Genomic DNA, 23,868 nt, shown 5'->3' on the forward strand with positions numbered 1-23,868 from the left:
ATTTTCAGAAATATTTTGTTTTCCATTAAATTTAGAGCATTTAATTTAAAAATCAAAAAGTAATAATTGTTATGCTTGCATATCGGTTTTGGAAGCAACCATTGAAAAGCGAGTTTCTGATATGAAAATTGCGCTTGTTTACGAAGGAATTAATTTTTGAATAATGACAAAGTAATAGGAGAGTAACTAATAGTGCCACTATTCATCTTTAGTTGTGTGTTGCACTTCTGTTAAAGTGACAAGTGAGTTTTCATTTACCTACTGGGTGCAGTGTACAATATTTTACAATTGTCTGAGATGCGAGAAGTTAGCTTTCCCCACAGAATAATGTAGTGACAGGGCACTCAAGCAGAATATTCCTGCAGTTTCACACTTATGCTTTAAGTTTTGTTCTTTTGAGTGTGTGAAAGAAGCATAAGTTTTTGTACCTATGGTCATTAGATGACTACTTAGATGCGTGCTTTGTCAGTCTTTTTTTAAAAATGGAAAAACAGAACTTACATGTGCGTTCCAATTTCTTTCACTTCATGGTGAATCACGTCATCGATGCAACGGTCAGGCTTAAGTTCAGTCACTGCGGCATTAGAAGCTGACAGGTTTAAACGCTGAGAACTGGTCTGAAGGTCAGCCTTTTTTTGAAAAAAAGAGGTAAACAAAAATTTGGTAGCTTTTTGCTTTATATAACCCTCCTCCACAGAATTTCTGAGAAGTTGTGGCAGAAATAGGTCTCGGCTAAGCAATTCAGTGGCACTCTTGGCCAAACAGCCATAGTGCAGCAGTGGAGGGAAGGGAAAAGGCCAAAAAAGAAAAAAAGGAAAGCTTTAGAAATCCACAGCAGGAGTTGGGGAATGAGAAACAATGCCATCTGAAATCTGCACCTAAACGGCTACTATTAGCAATTGCAAATGCTTCTTGTACTATCTTGAACATTTCTTGTTCATCTTATATGCTTTAAGTTAAAATTGCTCCTATGATCAAGACAGAACAAAACAGATGAACAGAAAAAGGTCATTTGGTCCATCAAGCTCACTTTTTCTGGAGAAACCCATTATCTTCTCCAGCAAAACACTCAGTTAGCACTTGAAATATTCCATTGATCTTGCCTCTATTACCATAACAAAGGTCTTTTATCAGTTTATAGCCAATGCTCTATTGTGACCTTTAACTTGACATAGTGCTCCTGATTATTCTTTCTTCTACCCTGAGCTTCTTAAATAGCTATATAAAGTATTTCAGGGGAAAAGAATGGGCTTTTCTAAACTTTCTTTATAACTCCATTCTCTGATATTAGGAATCAGCCTCACGATCTTTCACTATTATTTCAAGAAATTGGGATACTTATTTGAGTCAATCAAGATGCAAGACGCAGATTTAGGAGAAGGGGCATCGTAAATTTCTTCGGAAGCTTGAGCTTTTGGGGTGACTGGATCTCACCATATTTGTATTTAACTTTGCGAAAACACATTGATGATCAATACAAAAACAAAAATACCTGGAAAAACTCAGCAGGTCTGGCAGCATCTGCGGAGAGGAATACAGTTAACGTTTCGAGTCCGAATGACCCTTCAACAGAACATTTATTTGAGTTATTTTCATACAAGCAATGCTCAAGTTCATTGCTAATGGTCAATTTCCTTGATTTACCACACCAGTTACTGATGCAAGATGGAACGGGGCTGTAGTTATCCAGTCACTGCCAGTAATATACCACAGGATTGTGCAGTTCAAAATGCTTTCTCCAGACATAACCCAAGCTTGCAAGGGCCAAACCTATAATTACACTTCTAAGTGCTTTTGATTCTAGTGGGAATAGTACAAAAATGTCACTCCTGGTGACAACACAGGAATTTGTTCATTACCATCCGAAAAATTCCTTTTATACTAGCCAGAAGAAAATAAATTGAAACCTGCACGAAAATGCTTTTTCTGCAAGTGAATCAGATGCATATTATTAATTGCCTTACCTTAACCAAGATGTCCTTAACAACTTGCACGCTGTCATTATGTACACTGATGTAGCTTGAAAAGGTTTCACCTAAAAAAATATTCCTGCCCAAGACAAATGTAAGACGAACAATCAATATTTCTAGACATCATCATAAGGTGCACACTGAATAAAGTAGCATAAACCCAAATAATGCACATTATATGTATAGCAGAGTTCAAAGAAGAAGCCGCACATAGCATTTGAATACAAGTGAACTTCTAGGAGACAATTTTTCAAAACTGAAAACAGGAATGGTCTTAATGTCTGCTACGTTTAGCTCCTCTTATTATAACTGTACTCTACTTCAATGTGAAATTAATGCTCTGCCATCATGTGGCAAGTTAGAATTTTCACATATATCACTTTCCTATTAACACCCATCCACCCCACCTTGACTCAGTTGGTTAAACCAATGAGTTCAGCATAGAGACTAGACACTCAAATTCCCTGATCTGTACCGAGTTAGCTGATTTTAGACAGCAGTATCAATTTTCACCCCTGTAGAAGAACCACCTGCTGGTCTACACATGAATAGCAGTCATTGGGATGACTGGCATCGGGAACATAAAGCTGTTAAGCCCTTGCCAGGTTAAGGGAGTGGAGAAAGGAAAGAGGAAATATAGGGACTGGTTTCCTGTTTGTAATTATAAACATTGAAAACATATGTACTTGGCAATAAGCAAAAATCCAGGTTTCATTTATTCAAAAACTACTAATTAAATTCAGGGTTCCTTGCTGTATAACCATCACTGGAACTTGAAAGCGTGTTAAAAAGAAACCACATCCAAATTCCAGCAATGATCCTATCCTAAATTCATGGTTTAATCAGTCTTACTTTTGTTCAGATTTTTCTCCATTGTTTAGCAAGATAATATGCAACAAACTTTGTGTCTCAGTTGCGGAGGAAGATAAATGTGCACCATAGACGTCACTGTCAAGTGACATAACGCATTTTAACAACATTTAATGTGGTGCATTTGTGAACAAAAGATGAGTTAACAGGTAGTCATGAAGAAAAATGGCCTTCTAAATGATCAATATCTCTGGCTGCTGAAGAAGACTCCAGAGGAAATTTGTGGGACACTAGCTACTGTCATAGAATGATTACAAAGTTATAGTGTGGTTCTCTGGGATATCAGGTAAACATAGCACCTACACATATGCAAGAGCAACAAAACTAACCAAGGCAATTACACAGTCATTAGCTTAATATAATAAATTCAAATAATGGAACTTAAACTAAAAGCAGACCAAAGGCATACTAATGTATCAAAAACTCTAGGAAAACAAAAACCAGGATGCACTTAGCAAAGTGCAGATCATGCTTGATGAACTTCAACTCCTTTGAAAGTGTTACAGATAAATTGATGTAGAACTCCTTAGGATATTGATTAGCTGGAAATTCAGAAAGTTTGACAGTTGACATGAAATCAAAAAACGGCTTTGACTGAATTATATATTAGTCTAAAATCAATATACTTGAATTGGAAAGATACAAAGCAAGAACAACAGAAGTCCCAAAAAAAAAATGATGAGCTATGAGGAAGAATCAAAGAAATTTACACTTTATATCCTAGGAAGGCGGGGTGGTGGAACCTCAATGCATTACATGAAATATTAAGTGCATAAATAAGATAAATAGAGATTGCATTATTTAACTAAAGGGCAAAAATGGAAATTTAGAAAGTAAATGTAGGGCAAATATCACAAATAAAATCTTTACGCTAAGAGTAAAAGCAACCCAAACAAATGCTGTAATCTCAGTATAAGTGGTAAAACCAAGACCCAAATGGATACCAGAATTAGTTCTCCTATTTAATAACATAATTCAAGGATGTAGCCAGTATTGGAGCATTTTAGCAGTGAGGAACGATTGGACAGGCTGCAGTTGTCTTTTTTGAGGGCCAGAGGAGGCTGTGGGGGGTGACTTAATTGAGGTAATTAATTATGGGGGACCTAGATAGAGGGATGAGCTATTTACCTTGGAGCGATCAGAAACCGTGGACATAGATTTAAAGAAATTGGTGGAAGTTAGAGGGGAGATTAGGAAACATCTTTTCACCCAGAGGATGATAGGGACATGGAACTCTCTGCCTGTGACGACCAGATCTGAATGCAGTATTCAAGCTGTGGTCTGACTAGTGTTGTATGTTCTTGCATAAGCTCCCTTTATATTCTATGCCGTGGCTAATATAGAAAAACATGCCAAATGCCTTCTTAACCACCTTATCACTCTGTCCCGTACCTTTAAAAGATCTGTGGACATACGCTCCAAGATCCCTCTGTTCTTCCACACTACTCAGTATCCTCCCATTATTGTGTATTTCCTTGCATTTTTGCACCTCTCAAATGCATTACCTCACATTTCTCTTGTTTGAATTCCATTTTCCATTTTTTGTCCAACTGACCAATCTGTATCTTCCTGCAGTCTAAAGCTTTCTTCCTCACTGCCACATGGATGATTTTTGTATCACCAGCAATCTTCTTTAATGTGCCACCTACATTTGAGTCTAAATTATTGATATAAACTAGAAAAAGCAAGGGGCCAAATCCTGAACCCTGGTAACAGCCATCCAGTCACAAAAACACTCGTTGACCATTACCCTTTGCTTCCTGGAACTAAGTCAATTTTGAATCCAACTTGCCACTCTCTTGAATCCCAAGGGCTTTTTTTTTGACTAGTCTGCCATGTGGGACCTTGTCAAAAGCCTTGCTAAAATCCATGTAGACCATATCCCTACCACATTGCCCTCATCGACATTATATGTTACCTCCTCAAAAAATTCAATATTCGTCAGACATGACCTTCCCTTAACAAGTCAATGCTGAGTTTCCTTGATTAATCTATGCCTTTCTAAATGAAGGTTTTACTGCCCCTCAGAATTGATTCCAATAATTTGCCCATAACTAAAGTTAAGTCAACTGGTCTATAATTAAAAACAAAAACAAAAATACCTGGAAAAACTCAGCAGGTCTGGCAGCATGTGCGGAGAGGAACACAGTTAACGTTGAGTCCGTATGACTCTTCAACAGAACTATAATTACTTGGATTCTCTCTCCCTCCCTTCTTAAACAGTGGTAAAACATTGGCAGTCCTCCAATCCTCTGGCACCACTTATGTTTCTTAACCTCAAGAAAATACAAATCCAGCCCTTCTGACCACTTTTTTCCCCCAAGGGTACTCCAAGATCATAACCACAAGCCTGATCAACTGTCATATGTCTGGTGATTGCTCATCATTAAGTACTTACTTAATGTAACAGCAGTTTCTCTTTGATGCAGTGAAGGGCTGAAGAATTGAATGTCTGCTAAATACCAAAAAAAAGGATCTTCCAACACATTCCTCACTATACTCTTGCACCACATCATCAGACAAAGAGAGCATATCCGCAAGCTTCCCAGGTTAAAAACCAACAATGATACTCATTATCCCCTCCAAAGATACACACATCCCTGCTAAGGGGAATAATGTTTTAGCACTTGAATTTTATTCCCATAGATTATATACATTCTTCACACAGCAAGTAGTAACAACTCAACTATTATTTGTAATGTTAAAATTTGTCACACAATTTTATCACTTAAACTGCATAGTATTCTGGTAACCAAGTCACAGGAGAGGTATTAGCTTCACAGGCCGTCCAGATAGAGCCACAAGACTGATGCCTAGCATCAGACAACAATCTAGAACAGAAAAGAACAAGCTTTTCAACTTTGAAAGGAAATGGGGATGGGATGGGGGGTGGGATGAGAGGAAGAACAGACAATAACCACTATAGAAAAGCAAACTTAGAACACAGTAAGTGACAATAAGGTAAAGAGACACAGGTTCAAAGGAACAAAGTTAAATTTATGACTAATGTTGGGAAGTTCTTCTTCAAACAGACTTCTTGATGGGGTAATGAAGAAAAAAAAATCCTCAAAGCCTGTGAAAATTAAAAGACTAGTGATTCGTCTAAAAGAACGAATTGAATTGTCCTTCAGAATTCTGTTCCCACCCTCCCCGAAAAAGATGATTTCACAATACTTTCCCATTTCCGTGACCATTTTTGTTTAGTGCTTGGTGGAGGGGAAAGAGGAGAGAGAAGAGAGTGTGACAAATGTATGCCTAAATGACAGAACATATGTAAATGATTAAGGAATTCTTACCCAAAGTTCTGAGGGAGAGTCAGCATTTCCCCCAACATGAAGGTCTCTGCTCCTTTAACTGTAGAGGGATCGTCCTTCATTAGTTGACTGAAAAGTTCTCCTATGGTAAAAAATTGTCATAAACTGGCACTTGTTTTCAGAATATATTTTTATATTAACTGAATGCTTTCCACCAAAAAGTACTTTTTAAAAAAATACAAAGATTCAGGAAAGAGATCTCCCCAATATTTGAACAACTCAGCTTTCAAAGACAATTTAACATGGGAGGGAGAAGAGAAGAAGATTTGGATGGTCAGTATTAGAGTCAGTAGTTGGTTTTCAACCTCATGTGAATAGGTGCAAGGGAGCGGGGGGTGTGGGCCATGGTCACTGGCAAATCAGAGGGCAGCCTCACTGCTTTTCACATAGACAATTTGGCCTACTCAGTGAGGCAGAGCAAAGAATGCAGTGAGTGGGCACTACAGTACTGCTTAGGATAGTGACCATTAGTGTACAATTGTGGGGAAGAGGAATAATTGTGAGGTGGCAGCTTGGGTGGGGGGAGCAGAGGGGAAGAAGAAAATGACTGAAGGATACACTGCAGATGTGGGCCGTAAAAACGGTCAAAACATTGAACACTAAATAATGGCTCAGATGGGCGTGCTGTCATTGCATAGATCAGGCAGTAGCGAGTAAACCGATTAAAGGGAGCAAAGGAATGGAACAGCTGACCACTAGTTAGGACTGGGAAAGTTTGTGTCCAGGCCTCAGAGAGCTAGGTTACTTTGGGGCACATGGGAACGACACTCCCTCTCCATTGCAGATAAGAACCTGGTCATCAGGTGTGAGGCACTCTTGGTGTTGCTGTATGTGACATAGGTCTGGCTCATTCCTCACTCCTGCACTGTGGCGATCACCCAAGCCATCTTCAGATAAAGATCTGGAGGTCAAAAATGGACCGTGTTCACAACGACACCATGTACAAACCGCAAGGGCAAAAAAGTGCCCAACATCGCCCTCATCCTGATTGTCACCTTTGTGTGTGGCTGCATCATGCTGTGCGTAGACTCTCAGTACGCAAACACCAAGTGTCACTACGTGCTGAGGTTCTACCTGTCCCCTGCTGTTGCGAAGGATGGATCTGGCCACATTGCCGCAAAACACTCCAAGTCGGACCGTGCCGTACCACCTATTCCTAGTGGAAAAATTTATGCAGAAAAACATCTTTGATCACAAGTCCATCAGGCAGCGGTCTGCATATAACATCCGAGAGGCCCTGCAGGAAAAGAAGATGGTGGATCCTGTTGAATGGTTCCCTGAGCAGACTGTCAAAAGTCATGTGGCAGAATGCCCCATTGCCAGAACTTTCAAGACATTGCTTGGCTGGTGTTGAGAAAGGCCCTCCCAGTCAGATCCTTCCTACATGTGCGGAGTCTCATTCCCTCTACATGTTGCCCACGAGGTGGCCGTAGTGGGGAAGAGACCGTTGTCCACACCCTTGTGGAATGTGCCTTTGCAAAGGAGGTCTGACGAGAGATGCAGTGGTTTTTGTCGAGGTTCATCCCACGCACCTCCGTGCCACAGGACTCTGTGCTCTACGGGCTGTTCCCTGGGACGCAAACCAAGACAAACGCTGACTGCAGCTGGAGGGTCATTAACTTGGTGAAAGATGCTCTTTGGTCTGCCCGAAACTTGGCCTTCCAGTGCAAAGAGGTGTCCACATCAGAGTGTTGCAGACTGGCACATTCCAAGGCCCAGGAGTACATGCTGAGGGACGCACTAAAACCTGTGGCAGCTATCACAGAGGCACAATAGGGAAAGGTCGCTGCCCAAGACTTTTCAGCCATAGTGCACCAACGAGCTGGAAATTGTATAGATCCCCTCGGGCTGTATGTCTCACACTCGATGTGTATAGAAAATACTACATGCATCAAAATTGTATTAAAGCACCTCAAAATGTAACATGTTCTATGTAGAAAATCTGAATATTATTACACTTTCTGTAATGACCAGAAATGTTTTGTAATGTTCTTTTAGATATTTTATGAATAAAGTATATTTTTGCAAAAAAATTTTTTGGAGGCGACAAGGTAGAGATGGTCACAGAGATCGTCATCTAGATGTGCGGAGATGGCATGCAAACAGCTGTGAAGTTGAAATTAATATTTGTATACATTTTCATTCCTCCACTGTCACAGGTGGTGCAGCAAGTAATACACTTCAAGAACAGGTCGGGAAGGAGTCTATTTCAGAAAGGTGGTTAGGCAGAATGAGCTTTTACCTTAATGGGAGCATTCTCGCCTTTTTCTTGTGCTACAAGGTTGAAGCCCCACTCCATACAATCCCAGCGAATGGAGACTGGAGCTCTGGCTCTAAATTCTAGATAAACATCCAGTGGAATACTCACGATGGAGTCTAACATCACCAGAACAACTGCAATCAAAACCAGCAGCCTAAAAATAAACAAGCCAAGCAGGTTTCTGTCCTGTCTTACACTAGCTGATTTTAGCAGCATTGGATGTCTCTAAAATACACCACAAAATGGCATTATGGATGTCACTCCATTCTTGCCCGATACTTTCCGGGTATATATTTTACAAAAACTTTTGCAAAGCCGGTAGAATAGACTTGATATGAAGGGACCCGTTTCTATCATGCTTAGGTCAAACCAGCACTGCCTGAGATTCTAGTACAAGGAGGCAGTAGAATTTTATGCATATAGACTATTTGCCTATCAAAGAATAGGAATAAATATTTAAAAGCTCTTGGGTCAGCAAAAGGTCTCTGGAAAACCAAATAACAGTCAGCACTCAGATCACGCTTCGTGATGGGAAGTGCTGCATATTAACAGTTTTGATTATCTAAAATGATAGTACACCGTCTAAAGAATTATCCAGACTCACCGGGCAGGTCTCTATCTTCACAGGTCACTGGCAGGTTGGTAAACAACGTCGGTTTGGTTAATCTCATCACTATAATATGAAATTAGGAAAGTATTATAGTATAGAGTCAAAATGGCAAGTTCAAAATTATTAGTCAAAAATCAAACAGCGTTAGCTACAATACAATTAGGCAATTTAACTAGGCATCAACTACTGTTAAGATACAGTATTATTGAACATTGGAACAAGAGCAGACCATTCAGCCCTTTGAGCTTGTTCCGTTATTAAATTAAATCCTGACTTTAACACCAATTACCTGCTTTTGCCATATCTCAAAAGTTTTACTCAACAAAAAAATCAATACAGCAAATCTTTCGTAAATTATGAATATTTTTGTCTATAAAATTGAATTTTGCAGAAATTTTAAATACATGTTTCAGGAGTATATGAAGTTACAGTATTATTTGACTATTGTAGAGCTACTCCAAAGGTGAACTACAAATATGCTATCATTGGAAATCCACACAAATGTTTTGGCATGTCCCTTCATAACACGAAGTCACTGAATTAACTATATCAGTCATCTTGCTAGCATTTGCTTTTCAAGCATGGTGAACATGTATTCACAGTGAAATGATTATCTCCTAACTGATCGTTGCCTACTCCTCAGATACATATCAACCAAGAAAAGGTAGACAGAGTTCTAAATTCTCTTCTCATTCCTATTAAGGCAAAACTAACCTCATGAAGTGACTAATTAAGTAAAATTCCTTTTCTATTACACATGATTCTTGGAGTTTTAACCAGCGTTTTGAGAATCATGTCCTGTGATTTTGTTGATTACAGCACTGGTATACTCCACATGGCTGCATCGTAATGGTTATGTTACTAGCAATCCAGAGGTATGGACTAATAATCTAGAGAACGCAATTACAAGCAGCCCACCCACCGTGGCAATATGTGAACTTAAATTCCTTTAAGAAAAGCATAGGAAAAAGGTTAGAAGCTCATATCATTATATGGGACCAAAAGACTGCTGGATTATTGCAAAAATTCAACTGGGTTACTAATGTCCTTTCGAGCAGGAAATCTGTCTTTTCACAATTTGGCCTACATGTGACTCCGGTCCCACAAAATGTGGTGTACTCTTAACTCCACTTTGCAGTAGCCTAGAAAGCCACTCAAGCCTTGCCATGGACTGTAGTGTTTAAGACAGCCCACCATAACCACCTGCTCATAGCAACTAAAGACAGGGAATAAATGCCCACGTCAAGAATGACATTATAAAAATGGTGTGATGCAATGAGATAACACCACACCCTTTGTATGGAGTGTCACCTTAAAAACTAACAGGCAAACAGAAATTGCACACAAAGTCAAGTCGTCCCATCGTGGCTATACCAGTGATGGCAAACATCTAAATTTGAAGAATTAAAATCCCATTTCTCTACTTTTTCCCCTGTACCCTTTTTCTGTTCAAATGTGTTTCCAAATTTCTATAAATTGTGTTATAAGGGAACACATTCTGGCTTTGCCTTTCTGACAGAGCACCTTGGTGGTGAAGGAAGATGAAGAGGATGTTACTTCCTTGGCCACATCAAGTCACCTGTCCACAATAGCACTAGTAGGAGTGACATGAATGAGCTCCCGAGCGAGACCGCCATGCCAGAGTGGAGTTCCCGAGTGAGACCGCCATGCCAGAGTGGAGTTCCCGAGCGAGACCGCCATGCCAGAGTGGAGTTCCCGAGCGAGACCGCATGTCCGAGTGGGGTTCCCGAGTGAGACCGCCATGCCCGAGTGGGGTTCCCGAGCGAGACCGCCATGCCCGAGTGGGGTTCCCGAGCGAGACCGCCATGCCCGAGTGGGGTTCCCGAGCGAGACCGCCATGCCCGAGTGGGGTTCCCGAGCGAGACCGCCATGCCCGAGTGGAGTTCCTGAGCGAGACCGCCATGCCCGAGTGGAGTTCCTGAGCGAGGCCGCCATGCCAGAGTGGAGTTCCCGAGCGAGACCGCCGTGCCCGAGTGGAGTTCCCGAGCGAGACCGCCATGCCCGAGTGGAGTTCCTGAGTGAGACCGCCATGCCCGAGTGGGGCTCCTGAGTCACGCAAGGCGATGCGTAACACAGTTGACCACTATGGCGCAAACCACTGTCTTACGAGATAGATGGCTGCCACAGAATGAGAAGTGATCTACTGAAACATATAAAACTCTTAAGGGGCTTAACAGGGTAGATACTGAGGAAGAATTTCCTCTGGCCAGGGAATCTAGACAGCAAGGTCACAATCTCAGAATAAAATGTCATCCAATTAGGACAGAGATGAAGAGAAATTTCTTCACTCAAAGGATTGGAAATCTTTGGAAATCTCTACTCCAGACACCTGTGGATACTCAGTCATTGATTATATTCAAAACAGAGGTTGATAGGTTTTTGGGTACAAAGGGAATTAAAGAGATATGGGAATAGTGCAGGAAGGTGGAATTGAGATTGAGTACAATCATGGCCGATCTTCCATGATGGAGCAGACTCAAAGGGCAGAATGGCCTACTACTTTTCCTATTATGTTACTCTTTTAAACCAGGAAGTGCTGTGAAGTTTTGCCCCACCTGCTTTCCTGTGCCTTCATAAGCTCAGCTTACAGCTCTGCCTGTGCTCCACTCTACATGTGACCAGAAAAAATCGGCCTGTGGCTCTGGCTAGATTCCTCCCTCATTCCATGTACTTAGCTTCAACACCGGCCATAACCGTCAGATCCCGCCTTCCTAATCTATTTCCCATCCAAACCTGTTACAACTCAGCTCAGAGAGAGGGAAAAAAGGAAAAATAGTGCAGTAGACCAAAGACATAACCAAAGGAGGTAAAAAGTGAGGAACCACCAACACAAAGATAAGGCAAGAAAAAGATTCCTCCGAATGATAAGTTAAATAGCAACTGAGAAATTGTATTCAGTGTCCTTACAAAGCCAATTACAAGATCATTAGCACACGCTAAAGCTTGTATACCACTCGTTAAAATTAAGCTACAATTGTCTAAATGAACAAACAAGCTTGGCTAGGGCAGGGAACCTAGGTAACAAACTGAACATTTTTTAATGCATGGTGTACACTAGCTTGGGTACAGTGAGGACTACATTGGTGCAACAGTCAACTTACTCTTAGTGGATGTCCATATCTCGGTTGTTACTGCAGTCATCTAAATAAGTTTGATTTATGGACTTGGAATTTGCTGTCAGGAATGAAGTAATGGCGCTCAACACTGACCTTAAAGAAAGCTGTCCATGAAGATCTAGCGATCTGTGGTATGGATTTAATCTTTTTCAAAGTCAGGTGAATCTGCTGCCAAGTCAAGCGGATCTTCAGGGGTCCAGCAACAGTGATGTGATCAAGCAGGATAAGCAGCCAATCACACTGGAGTATTCTCACAGACAGCAAACCAGAAAGTAAAATGCACAGATGATCCTTCAATTTTAATTAAATTTTTAGAGACTGAAAAAATTGATTGGGACATACAAAGGGCATTAAGGTAGAAGCCAAACGTCAAACTTTAAAAACATTTTAAAATGTGAAATTTATCATAAGTCTGCCATTTCACAATTATAAAATTAGTTTTCCAGGGTAAGGGAAATTTTTCAGCAGTATTTATAATCTTAGTGCATTGTTAAAACGGTGTATTTTTTCAAGGCTTTTTACGAGATTAAAAGCTTAAAAGGGCAAGTTTCCGTTAGCTCAGTAATTTTTGGATTTCAGGCTGGGGACAAGGGTAGGGTACTTCAATAGCACACCCTATGGAGATTTCTGCTTTTAACTATGCATCTGTGGATTCTAGAAACTGCTGTCATTTTCAGAAGAGTAATGACAGTGATCACTGAGTCATTATTACAGCAAAATGCAGGCCATTAAATTTCACTTATTGAGAATGAAAGTGACTGTTGACTGGGGTAAAAGGGAACTTTTTTCTTTTTTTTAATTAATTCACAGGATGCGCACTTCGCTGGCTGGGCCAGCATTTAGTGCCCATCCCTAGTTACCCATGAGAAGGTGGTGTTGAGCTGCCTTCTTGAACCACTGCAGTCCATGTGGTGTAGGTACACCCAAAGTGCTGTTATGAAGGGAGCTCCAGAATTTTCATCCAGCGACAGCGAAGGAACGGCGATATATTTCCAAGTCAGAACGGTAAGTGACTTAGATGGGAACACCAGCACCTGTAAGTTCCCCTCCATCTGCTGCTCTTGTCCTTCTAGATGGTAGCGGTCATGGGCTTGGAAGGTATTCCAAGGCTCCTTAGACAATAGCTGTACCATTGGAACAGCCTTCACCTGAAACATGTGGGAACAGCGTCCTGGCGAATCATGCACAACAACAAAGGAGATAGGCCCGTTGAGCCTGCTCCGCAATTCAATACGATTAGAACTGGTCTTTGGCTTCAACTTTCACACCTCCTCCCCCATATATTGATTGCCTAAAACACCAAAAATTTGCCTACCCCAGCCTTATGATGGAGCATCCACAACCCTCTGGGGTAGAGAATTCCAAAGGTTAACAGCCCACTTAGTCAAGAAATTTCTCACCTCAATGCTAAATGATTGACCCCTTATCCTAAGACTGTAGTCCCCTGTTCTAGATTCTCCAGCCTGGGGAAATAACCTCTGTATATCCTGTCAATCCCCTTCAGAATCTTGAATGTTTCAATAAGATTACCTCTCATTCTTCTAAACTTCAGAAAATATCGACCAAATTTACTAAGTCTATCATAGGACAACCCCCTCAGCCCAGGGACCAATTTAGTGAACCTTTGCTGTACCGCCTCCAAAACAAATATATCCTTCTTTAAATGTGGAGACCAAAACTGCACATATTATCACCAAAGCCCTGCACAATTGTAGCAAAACTTCTTTATTCTTGTACTCCAATCCCCTTGCAACAAAGGCCTACATGTCATTGCCTTCCCAATTGCTTGCTGTACCTGCATTTACCTTGTGCAAACATACGCAAGTCTCTCCGAACAAGAATTTACAAGTTTCACACCTTTTAAAAATTATTCTGCTTTTCTGTTCTTACAACCGAAGTAAATAATGTCACATTATACTCCATCTGCCATTACATTGCCCAATCACTTAGCCTCTCCATATCTCTTTGCAGCCTGTCGTCCTCAACTTACATTTCCCTAGCTTTGTATAATCAGTAAACTTAAGATACATTACTTTTCTCTGTTTAAGTCATTAATAAACAGCTGAGGCCCCAGCACTGATCCTTACAGCACTCCACAAGTCACAATATGCCAATTTGAGAATTCCCCTTTTATGCCTACTCTGCTTCCTTTCAGCTAACCAATTCTCTAACCAACTCATGCTAATATGTTACTCCCAACTGTTGCCCATTAACCTTTTGTAAGGCACTTTATTAAATGCTTTTTGGCATATAACTAGAGCTGTGGAGAGGGCTTTAAGTAAAATAGTGGGATGGAGGGTGCATGTGAGGGGAGATTTGGAAGGGTAAATGAAAAAGGACAAGGCAATAGTGCAGGGTAGCAATATGGGTAATAATGACCAGAGTGTGACAAGAAGGGACAGAGCATACAAACATGAGTGTACCAGCTAAAGTCAGAGAAGGGAAAAATGGTAAAAAGAATTAAAATCTTATCTGAATATGCAAAGCATTTATAACAAAATGGATGAGTGATAGCACAAAGAGAAATAAATATATGGTAGCCATTACAGAGACATGGTTGCAAAGTGGCCACAGCTGAGATCTGAATTTCAAGGGTATTTGACATTTCAGAAGGACAGGAGGAAAAGGAAAAGGCAGTGGGGTAGCTCTGTTAAAAAATAATGAGATCAGTATAATTGTGAAAAATCTTAGGTTGGAGGTGGAAATACAAATAGGAAAGAGGTCACTGGTGGGAGTAGTTTATAGGTGCCTGATAATAGCTACACTGTAGGACAGAGTATAAATTGAGAAATAATGGGGTTTGTAAGAAAGGTACTGCAATATTCATGGGAAATTTTAATCTTCATATAGATTGGATAAATCAAATTGGCAAAGGTAACCTGGAGGATGAATTCAGAGAGTATATTAGGGAGCTTCTTAGAACAATACTTTCTGGAACCTACCAGGGAACAAACTATTTTAGACCTGATAATGTGCAATGAGACAGGATTAATTAATAACCTCATAGTAAAGGATCCTCTCAGTAAAAGTGAGCATATGGCGAATTTCACATTCAGTGTGAGGGTGAGAAACGTGGGTCTAAATCTAGAGTCTTAAGCTTAAAGGCAATTACAATGTTATGAAGTCCGAGCTGGCCAAAGTAGACTATGATAATAAATTATAAGGGAAGGTGGTAGAGAAGCTGTAGCAGCCATTTAAGAAGATATTTCATCACGGTCAACAAAATCCCTGTATAATTGTAGCAAGACTTTCTTCTTCTTGCACTCCAATCCCCATCACAACAAAGGTCAGCATATCATTCATTGCCTTCCCAATTGCTTGAGAAAGAAAGATTCTACGAGAATGATGTACCATTTGTGGCTAACTAAAGAAGATGAGGGGGGAAAGGTATCAAATTGAAAGACATATAATGCTGCAAAGAAAGATTGGGAAAGTTTTTGAAACCAGCGAAGGATGAGAAAAAAAAGAGAGAAATTAAGAGTATGAGAGAAAGCTAGCAAGTATAAAGACAGACATAAAAGTCCAAGTATCTAAAAAAGAAAATAAGTAGCTAAAGTTAGTACAGGTACTGGATCCCGTATCCGGGAAGCTCAGGACTGGATGTGTGCTGGATTTGGGGATTTTACGGATTTTGGGTCCTAGGCCTAGCATGTACTTATAATATATAAAGTATGAAAAATAAAGAATAGAAAGGGTTTGTTCAAAATGCTACCCAGGGTGCCAGCTTTGAATGTAGCCAGCTTTCAGGTCCTTCTGGATTTTGGGATGCCAGATAAGGGGTCAGATAGCTGCATTAGTCCCTTGGAGGGCAAGACTAGGAACGAATGAGAAAGGAGGAAATGGCAGAGACAACAAATACCTGTCTTCACGATAGAAGGCATAAAAAGTATCCCAAGAATAGCAGAAAATCAAGAGGCAAAAGGGACGAAAAAGTACTGGGAAAACGAATGAGACTAAAGGCTGACAAGTCCCATGATCCTGACGACCTGCATCTTATGGTCTTAAAAGTAGCTGCAGATATTGTGGATGCAATGGTTATAATCCTCCAAAATTCCCTGGATTCTGGAAACGTCCCAGCGGAAAACCACAAATGTAACACCTCTATTCAAGGAAGGAGGGAGATAGAAAGCAGAAAAATATAGGCCAGTTAGCCTAACATCTATCATTGCAAAAATGCTAGAATCTATTATTGAGGTAGTAGCAGGACATTTAGAAAATCATAATACAATCAGGTAAAGTCAACATGGTTTGTTGAAACAGAAATTGTGTTTGATATATTTAGAGCTTCTTGAGGATGTGACAAGCAGGATGAAGGGGTACCAGATGATGTACTGTATTTGGATTTCCAAAAAGGCATTCGATAAGGTGTCACACAAAATGTTACCACACAAAAGCTCATGGTGTTGGGGTAGGTAATATATTGGCATCAGAGGACCAGCCAATTAACATGGAACAGCGTTGGGATATATGGGCCATTTTCAATTTGGCAAACTGTAACTGGTGGAGTGCCACAGTGATCAATGCTGGGGTCTCAACTATTTATGATCTATATTAATGACTTGAAGTGACCAACTGTATTGGATCTAAGTTTGTGGAGATACAATGAAATGTAGAAGAATACAAAGTCTGCAAAAGGATATAGATAGGTTAATTGTGTGGGCAGAAATTTGGCAGACGTATAACGTAGGAAAATGTGAGGCTGTCCACTTTGACAGGAAGAATAGAAAAGCAGATTATTTAAATGGAGATACCACATAATGGTGCATTAAGGAATTTGGGTGTACATGAATCCCAAAAGGTGCAGTAATTCGGAAGGGAAATGGAATGTTGGCCTTCATTGCAAGAAGGATGTAGTATAAAAGCAGGGGCAGGGGAGTCTTGCTACAACTGTACAGCATTGGTCAGACATTGCTGTGTACAATTTTGGTCTCCTTAGTTAAAGAGGGATACACTTGCATTGGAAGAAGTTCAGAAGATTTATTAGGCTGATTCCTGGGACGAAGGGGTTGTCTTACAATGAAAGGTTGAGTAGGTTGGTTCTAAGCTTGTTGGAGTTTAGAAGAATGAGAGATGATCTTATTGAAACATGTGGTTCTGAAAAGACTTGACAGGATGAGAGGATGTTTCTCCCCCCGCCGCCACCACCCCATGGGGGAATCTAGCACTAGGGGGTACAATTAAAAATTAAGGGGTCACCCATTTATGACAGATGAGAAATTTCTTCTCTCAGAAAGGTCATTAGTCTTTGGAATTCTCTACCCCAGAGAGAAGTGGTGGCTGGACCATTGAGTATATTCAAGGCTGAGTTGGACAGATTCTTGATCTATAAGGGAGTCAAGGGTTAGTGGGGGTGGGCAGGCACAAAAATGGAGTTAAGGCCACAATCAAATCAGCCAGGATTGTACTAAATGCCCTACTCCTGGCTCCTATTTCTTATTATCTCGTGTAACAACATTGTGGTATCAGTCCATATGCATGTGAAGCAAAGGGCTACCTTGAAAAAAAGCTTCAGAAGGCAGTAGAGGCAGGGTCAATGAATATTTTTAAGGCACAGGATTCTTGTTAGGCAAGGGAATCAAAGGTTATCGGGGGTAGATGAGAATGTGGAATTCAAAACACAAGCAGATCAGCCATGATCTTATTGAGTGGCGGAGCAGGCTCAAGGGGTCAAATGGCCTACTCCTGTTCCTATTCCTTATGTATTTGGAATTGTAGCATCAATTAAATTATGGTGCAAAAGGATCATCTGAATACTTAAATCTGCTATTAATCCAAATGGTAGGAATTTTTGACTAATTTGATCAACTGACTTCATAAGAAACATGCAAAAATCAATTAGGGAAGTGGTAGCTTGCAAGTATGTACAAAATTTTTCCCCAAATGTAGAGAAAAATGGATGGGGTCTGTAATCATTAGATAGCTTTGGCACAAACATTTGATTCAAAATTTTTAGTTATAGCAGAAAAAGGTAATTTCTCATTAATAACCCACTAGGGTTAAAACTGGGCAGATGTGGAGCTTTGAAATGTGCAGATTCTGAGAATGCAATTTCATTAGGTCATAAGTTATGGACTCAAAGAGCCACTCTATTTATCCTTAAAATGCATTGTGGACTGAACAGTGCTATCGCTCAGAGACTTGCAGGGCAGCAAGTTAACAAGCAGCTACTTGACCCAGAAAAAGTGCATGTCACATGGCGTAAGGAAGAAATGAATTTAAAACTAGGAGCTCTGTCTTAAAAGCTCTGTAATAATGTGAACCGAGTCACATGCAGATTTAAAAAGTGAGTACATGAAATTTGATAGTTCAACATTGTGTTGCTTCTAAATTCAGGTTAATAAAGACAAATACAGCATACTTTTAAAATATTTATTTCCAGTGTATTTGCACATATTTTGTTTTATACAGATTCATGCGAGGTTAAACCTGAACAGTTTTTATTCGCATATGTACTTAGCTCCATTACAATTTCGCTTTTTGTCCCCTCCCCACCCTTGCTAAAAATGCAAAGAATTAAAATACATTGCTGTGCCAAAACTCTTTTTATTATGCGATGGCACTGCAGTTCACAAGGTTTACATCATCTGGGTGACCCCATCTTACTGGCCAGCTGAGATTTTCCAGTTATGGCTGCCAGATTCAGTGGATGATTACTAACTTGTGCCTGTCACAGAAAGCAACCATCAGGTGTAGCCTGACATGCCAAAGATTACAATGAATACAACCCAATCTGTAATCTTCAATTTCAGATCAAATAATTTCCAGAGAAGTAAAATTCTCATTAAATGCTACATTTTGCTTAAAAAGCTATTTAAAACCAGAGATGTTAATTCCTGGTTATTGGAGATCAAAATCCCTGCCCTCCATTTCATACTTGTAAACTTTTAGTTACATAACTATGTAAAGTAGAACCATCACTGGTTTAGCTACTGATGCTTTGGTCAGTTATCATAACACAATTGGAATATCTTCTGCTGCTAAGGTGAATGCTTAACGTGAAGGATCTCTCATTTGCAGAAGGATTTAAAGTGTTACAATACCATCAACTATCACTGTGCTTGCTTTTTTCACCTCATGCTGGAAGATAACACCGCAGCAGCAGCAGTCCTAAGAAGCATCAATGAAGTACCAACTCTTCAAATAAGAACTTACACAGCAAGTGTCAGTCAAATCAACTATGGAAGAGGCCATAATCAAACTAGATCCTGTCTAGTGTCTAGTGTCCTTATACACACATTTCCAGCTAATATCACTGGATAGTGATCAGAAGCAGGAGCTGAGCTATAGCTTTTTCTCTCTCTCACACACTCATGGATGCTGAAGCCAATTAAAACACCATGACCCCCTATCTTGACTAAAATAACTAACTCAAGTGATGAGGAAATCAAACTTAACCTTGCACAACGGCCATACTGACTGACTGCAGTGAAGCCCCCACAAAACATCGTTATAGAAAACATTTCTAGGACAGAGATCAAGAACAAGCATATCAGTGTAGGAAGCGCATTCTTCACTTTTATCATTCAGTAAATTTTAAAATCTCTGAAAATAGAAAAGAATATCCCCTTTAAGTTCAACCTTCTTCTGATGAAACAGAATTTGAATGAAGAAAAATCTTGCATTTATATCGTGCCTTTCATGACCTTAGGACATGCTAAGGCGCTTCATAGCCAATCATGTACTTTTGAAGTGCAGTCGCTTCTAATTAAACTTGTAGGAGATACAACAGCCAAATTTTGTACAGGAAGGTCCCACAAACAGCAATGTGATATCTGTTTTCAAGTGATGTTAACTGAGGGATGAATGTTGGCCACAACAGGAGAAAACTCTCCATTTTCCCTTCAAAGAGCTAAAGAATCTACTCTAGATGGTTCAACATCTCATCCAAAAAACTACGTGCTCCCAGGGCAGCACACCCTCAGTACTACACCGTGGTGTTGGTCTAGATATTGTGCTCAAGTCTTCGAAGTAGGGTTGCGAGTGCAACCCTTGAGCTAAGGCTGACACCAAAGTACACTAAAGAGTTTACCAATAAGTGATTAGGAAAGACAATCTGCTCATTTATCAAAATTACACATAAATCCATATTGTTTAAAGTCCATAGACAATAGCAAGGAATTCATGCATGTCAATGTCATTTTGCTTCTTAAATACCATTTTACTTAGCTACAAGTTATAAATTAAAACATTTTACTTAGCTACAAGTTATAAATTAAACCATGCCTATATACAAGTAAACTGATTTTACCTGTAAGATTTAATATTTGTTTAATCAGATTACCGACATATTCACAGCACACAAGATCACAGAAAATCCATATTTGACCAAGATGTCTATGTATTTTGGCATTACAACCAGGAAGGTCACCATGTTTGATAATACTGCTCAGTTTAACCCAGATCTCCTCCAGTTGCCGAGTTCTGCAATTGGATTGATCAATGACCCACTTTGCCCTTTGAAAAGAATGCAGCTGGAGCTTCTCCTTGATTATTTGAAGTCTTTGACTAACTGCCAAAGTGCTTGGTCCCCTTATTCTGCTGTATCCTGCAATACTCCAAGACCTTTCTGATTTGTATTCCTTATCTGTAACTCCACAGCATAAATGTGTCATTTCTGGAAGAAATTCCACAGCAGCTACCCGAGTAAGCGGACCATCCCTCGGCAGGTTTGCAGAAAATTCCAGAAGATCCTCTGTGCAATCATAATTTTGAGCTTCTGTTTTGAATTCTATGTCAACCAAATATTTTTCAATTCTTTTCGCTTCTTCATTTGAAATAGTTGGTGGACATTTCTCAGGCTTCACTGGTAAACTTTGCAGATTATTTGGAAACCATGGTATAAATCCTGGTGAAGTTCTTTGCGGGAAGTCTTCCAGCAATCTTTTTGCAATTTTCAGTACTTCAGGACAGTCTTGATTAGGCCTATAATGTACTATTAACTCCATATAAATGATGGCTCTGGGTACCAAGCAGCTGTCTCAGCTTGAATTCCCGGAGGCCAATATTAGCGAGCCTTTCTCCTTATACTGTCATAATTGCAAATCTATAAGTCATTCAGAATGAAGTGATTTGTCACTGTGCTTCCTTCATCAATTTAGAAGCAGCATAATATTGGGATGCAGCAGTCTATCACCTTCAGGAAGCACTACCCTGCAGAAATAAATGTCGTTGAATATTTGTCTTAATGGCATATTTCAACTAAAACAGCAATGCAGCTTTTAAAAAGTTATCTTGGCATTTGCTTCAAAAGTAATGACATTTCTCCATTTTAGGTCCTAACGCAGGCAGTATTCCAATTTAGAAGGAACCTAATTCTGCCCTCTGCAATTTTGCATGCAGTTTGACATATGCAAAAAAACTATTGAATGTCATACTCTATTTTTGGGAGATAAAAAGAGAAAGCACTAGATGTCAGCATTGGCTCAGTGGTAGTTCCATCTGTAAGAAGCTTGTAGTCTGAAGTCCCACTCCAGAGGCCTGAACACATATCCAAGTTGACATCCAGTGCAGTACCAGTATCCCCCATTTACGGACATTCCAATAGCATGTTTTTGTTTTAGCGCAGTTTGAAATTTCCCAAATGGCGTTGACTCCATTTTCGTTTTAGCTCAGTTACTGTGCATGCTCAGGTCTTTTAAAAACAAACCATAGCCTCCCTCCACTGACCGAGGGCAAGTGGGAGATACGAAGCAGCCAGCGGGAGGGAAATCAAAATAATTAGTAAGTTAGGGCTTAAAGGATTTTTGGGCCAGTTAGGTTCAAGGCAGCCAACAGGTTACTAACGTAAAAATTACAGGTCAGGAACGGAACCCACCATTAGTACATGCTTTCTTAATGGAAAGTGATTTTTGTTTAGCATGCCATTTTTTTTTAGGAACACATTAGGACTGCTAAACAAGGGGCAGCTGTAGTGAGGGAGCACTGCATTGTCAGAAATGCTGCCTTTCAGAAGAGATACCATTAGCTAGATGTTAAAAGATTCCGTAGTCCTATTCAAAGAGGAGTAGGGATGTTCTTCTGATGTCTTGGCCACCATTTATCTCTCAACAAACAGATTAACTGGCCATTTCTCTAACACAAAAACAGAATTACCTGGAAAAACTCAGCAGGTCTGGCAGCATCGGCAGAGAAGAAAAAAGTTGACGTTTCGAGTCCTCATGATCCTTCAATAGAACTGAGTAATATTAGTAGAGGGGTGAAATATAAGCTGGTTTAAGGTGGGGGGGGGTGGTTGTAGGGACAAGCAAGCAGTGATAGGAGCAGATAATCAAAAGATGTCACAGACAAAAGAACAAAGAGGTGTTGAAGGTGGTGATATTATCTAGACGAATGTGCTAATTAAGAATGGATGGCAGGACACACAAGGTACAGCTCTAGTGGGGATGGGGTGGAAAGACTAACAGGGCATAAAAAGGTATAGATTTAAAAATAATGGAAATAGGTGGGAAAAGAAAAATCTATATAAATTATTGGAAAAAACAAAAGGAAGGGGGAAGAAATGGAAAGGGGGTGGGGATGGAGGAGGGAGTTCAAGAGCTAAAGTTGTTGAATTCAATATTCAGTCCGGAAGGCTGTAAAGTGCCTAGTCGGAAGATGAGGTGCTGTTCCTCCAGTTCTCTGGCCATTTCTCTGTTGTTTTTGAGACCTTGCTGTACATAAATGGGCTGCCACATTTCCCATATAGCAATATTTCAAAAGTACTTCATTAGTTGTAGAGCGCTTTGGACATCCAGAGATCTTAAAAACCACTATATAAATCAAATCTTTCTCATCACATGTGAAAAATTGTGAATAATGCGCAATGCCATTGGGCAGTCATCATTTAGGCTTATATCTAATATATCAAGCAAATTGAAAGTGCAATTCAGCCACTATTTGTCAGAATATTGATTTATTTTAAAACAATTAAAAAAATGTATTTTTCTGGGTATCAAGTCAGTGGTATGATGTTGCCTGTTTTCTTTGAACAGATCATATTCATATTCCAAAAAGAAACATATCCAATACTAGCCCAACTGCACTAAAAGCTCCAGTAGTTAATTATGTGCATCAGGCTCTTCTACATTTCAGTATAAAATAGAAAAGGGGAGGAGTGGTGACCATGACAGAGATATGGCTATAAGCTGGTCATAATTGTGAATGAAATATTCCAGGTTATAATGTCTTTAGAAAGGATAGGAAAACTGGGAGGAGGAGAGGGAGAAGGGTAGTCTTATTGATTAAAAACAGACAGTGTTAGAGAGAGAATATAGGTATGAAAGCAATCAGCAGAGACTTATTTGAAATAAGGAATAAGACAGAACAAACTATAATGGCAGTTAGCTACTTGCCTTTTGATAGCAGCAACAAAGAGGGGCAAAATGTATTATTTCAGAGTTTAGAAAGGTGTGTAGCAGAAGCAAAGTTGTTTCAATACGATACTTTAATTTTCTCACAGGTGGGAAGAACAGAGAAGTTCAAGTCAAAAAGGTAGTGAATTTATAGAATTCATTCAAGATAGTTTTCCAGAGCAAAGTGTTCCAAAGCCAACAAGAGGGCATTCCATACTAAATTTAGTAGTAATAACATGGGCCCTGACAATATTCCGGCAATAGTGCTGAAGACTTGTACTCCAGAACTTGCGGCGCCGCTAGCCAAGCTGTTCCAGTACAGATACAACACTGGCATCTACCCGGTTATGTGCAAAATTGCCCAGGTATGTCCTGTA

The 23,868-nt window shown here is 40.0% G+C and overlaps 3 protein-coding genes across 7 annotated transcripts in view; 1 reads left to right on the forward strand and 2 right to left on the reverse strand.

The window, feature by feature from the left end:
• trim23 (tripartite motif containing 23) overlaps nucleotides 1-23,868 on the forward strand; it is a 270,598-nt gene that overhangs the window by 179,122 nt on the left and 67,608 nt on the right. The gene's annotated exons all lie outside the window — the stretch shown is intronic.
• Nucleotides 1-23,868, reverse strand: part of trappc13 (trafficking protein particle complex subunit 13) — an 84,504-nt gene that overhangs the window by 49,099 nt on the left and 11,537 nt on the right. For 4 of the 5 annotated variants that reach the window (XM_078548818.1, XM_078548809.1, XM_078548798.1 and 1 more), the window contains exons 2-5: nucleotides 9,019-9,087; nucleotides 6,137-6,236; nucleotides 1,965-2,049; nucleotides 502-629 (exon numbers count right to left, since the gene is read on the reverse strand). In XM_078548818.1, coding sequence (XP_078404944.1) covers nucleotides 502-629; nucleotides 1,965-2,049; nucleotides 6,137-6,236; nucleotides 9,019-9,087 — 382 coding nt within the window. Of the gene's footprint in view, nucleotides 1-501; nucleotides 630-1,964; nucleotides 2,050-6,136; nucleotides 6,237-9,018; nucleotides 9,088-20,409; nucleotides 20,434-23,868 lie in introns of those variants that run through there. The other variant, XM_078548826.1, reaches the window with a different exon arrangement.
• shld3 (shieldin complex subunit 3) lies at nucleotides 20,360-21,248 on the reverse strand. The gene has a single exon (XM_078548836.1). The coding sequence runs from the start codon at nucleotides 21,104-21,106 to the stop codon at nucleotides 20,360-20,362; it is 747 nt and encodes a 248-aa protein (XP_078404962.1). The 5' UTR covers nucleotides 21,107-21,248.

Source organism: Cetorhinus maximus, chromosome 1, assembly GCF_964194155.1.
Source record: "Cetorhinus maximus chromosome 1, sCetMax3.hap1.1, whole genome shotgun sequence".
NCBI classification, from domain to species: domain Eukaryota; kingdom Metazoa; phylum Chordata; class Chondrichthyes; order Lamniformes; family Cetorhinidae; genus Cetorhinus; species Cetorhinus maximus.

Coding starts and splice junctions, on each gene's coding strand:
- shld3 (XM_078548836.1), bottom strand. CDS start 21,106: ATGGAGTTAATAGTACATTATAGGCCTAATCAAGACTGTCCTGAAGTA.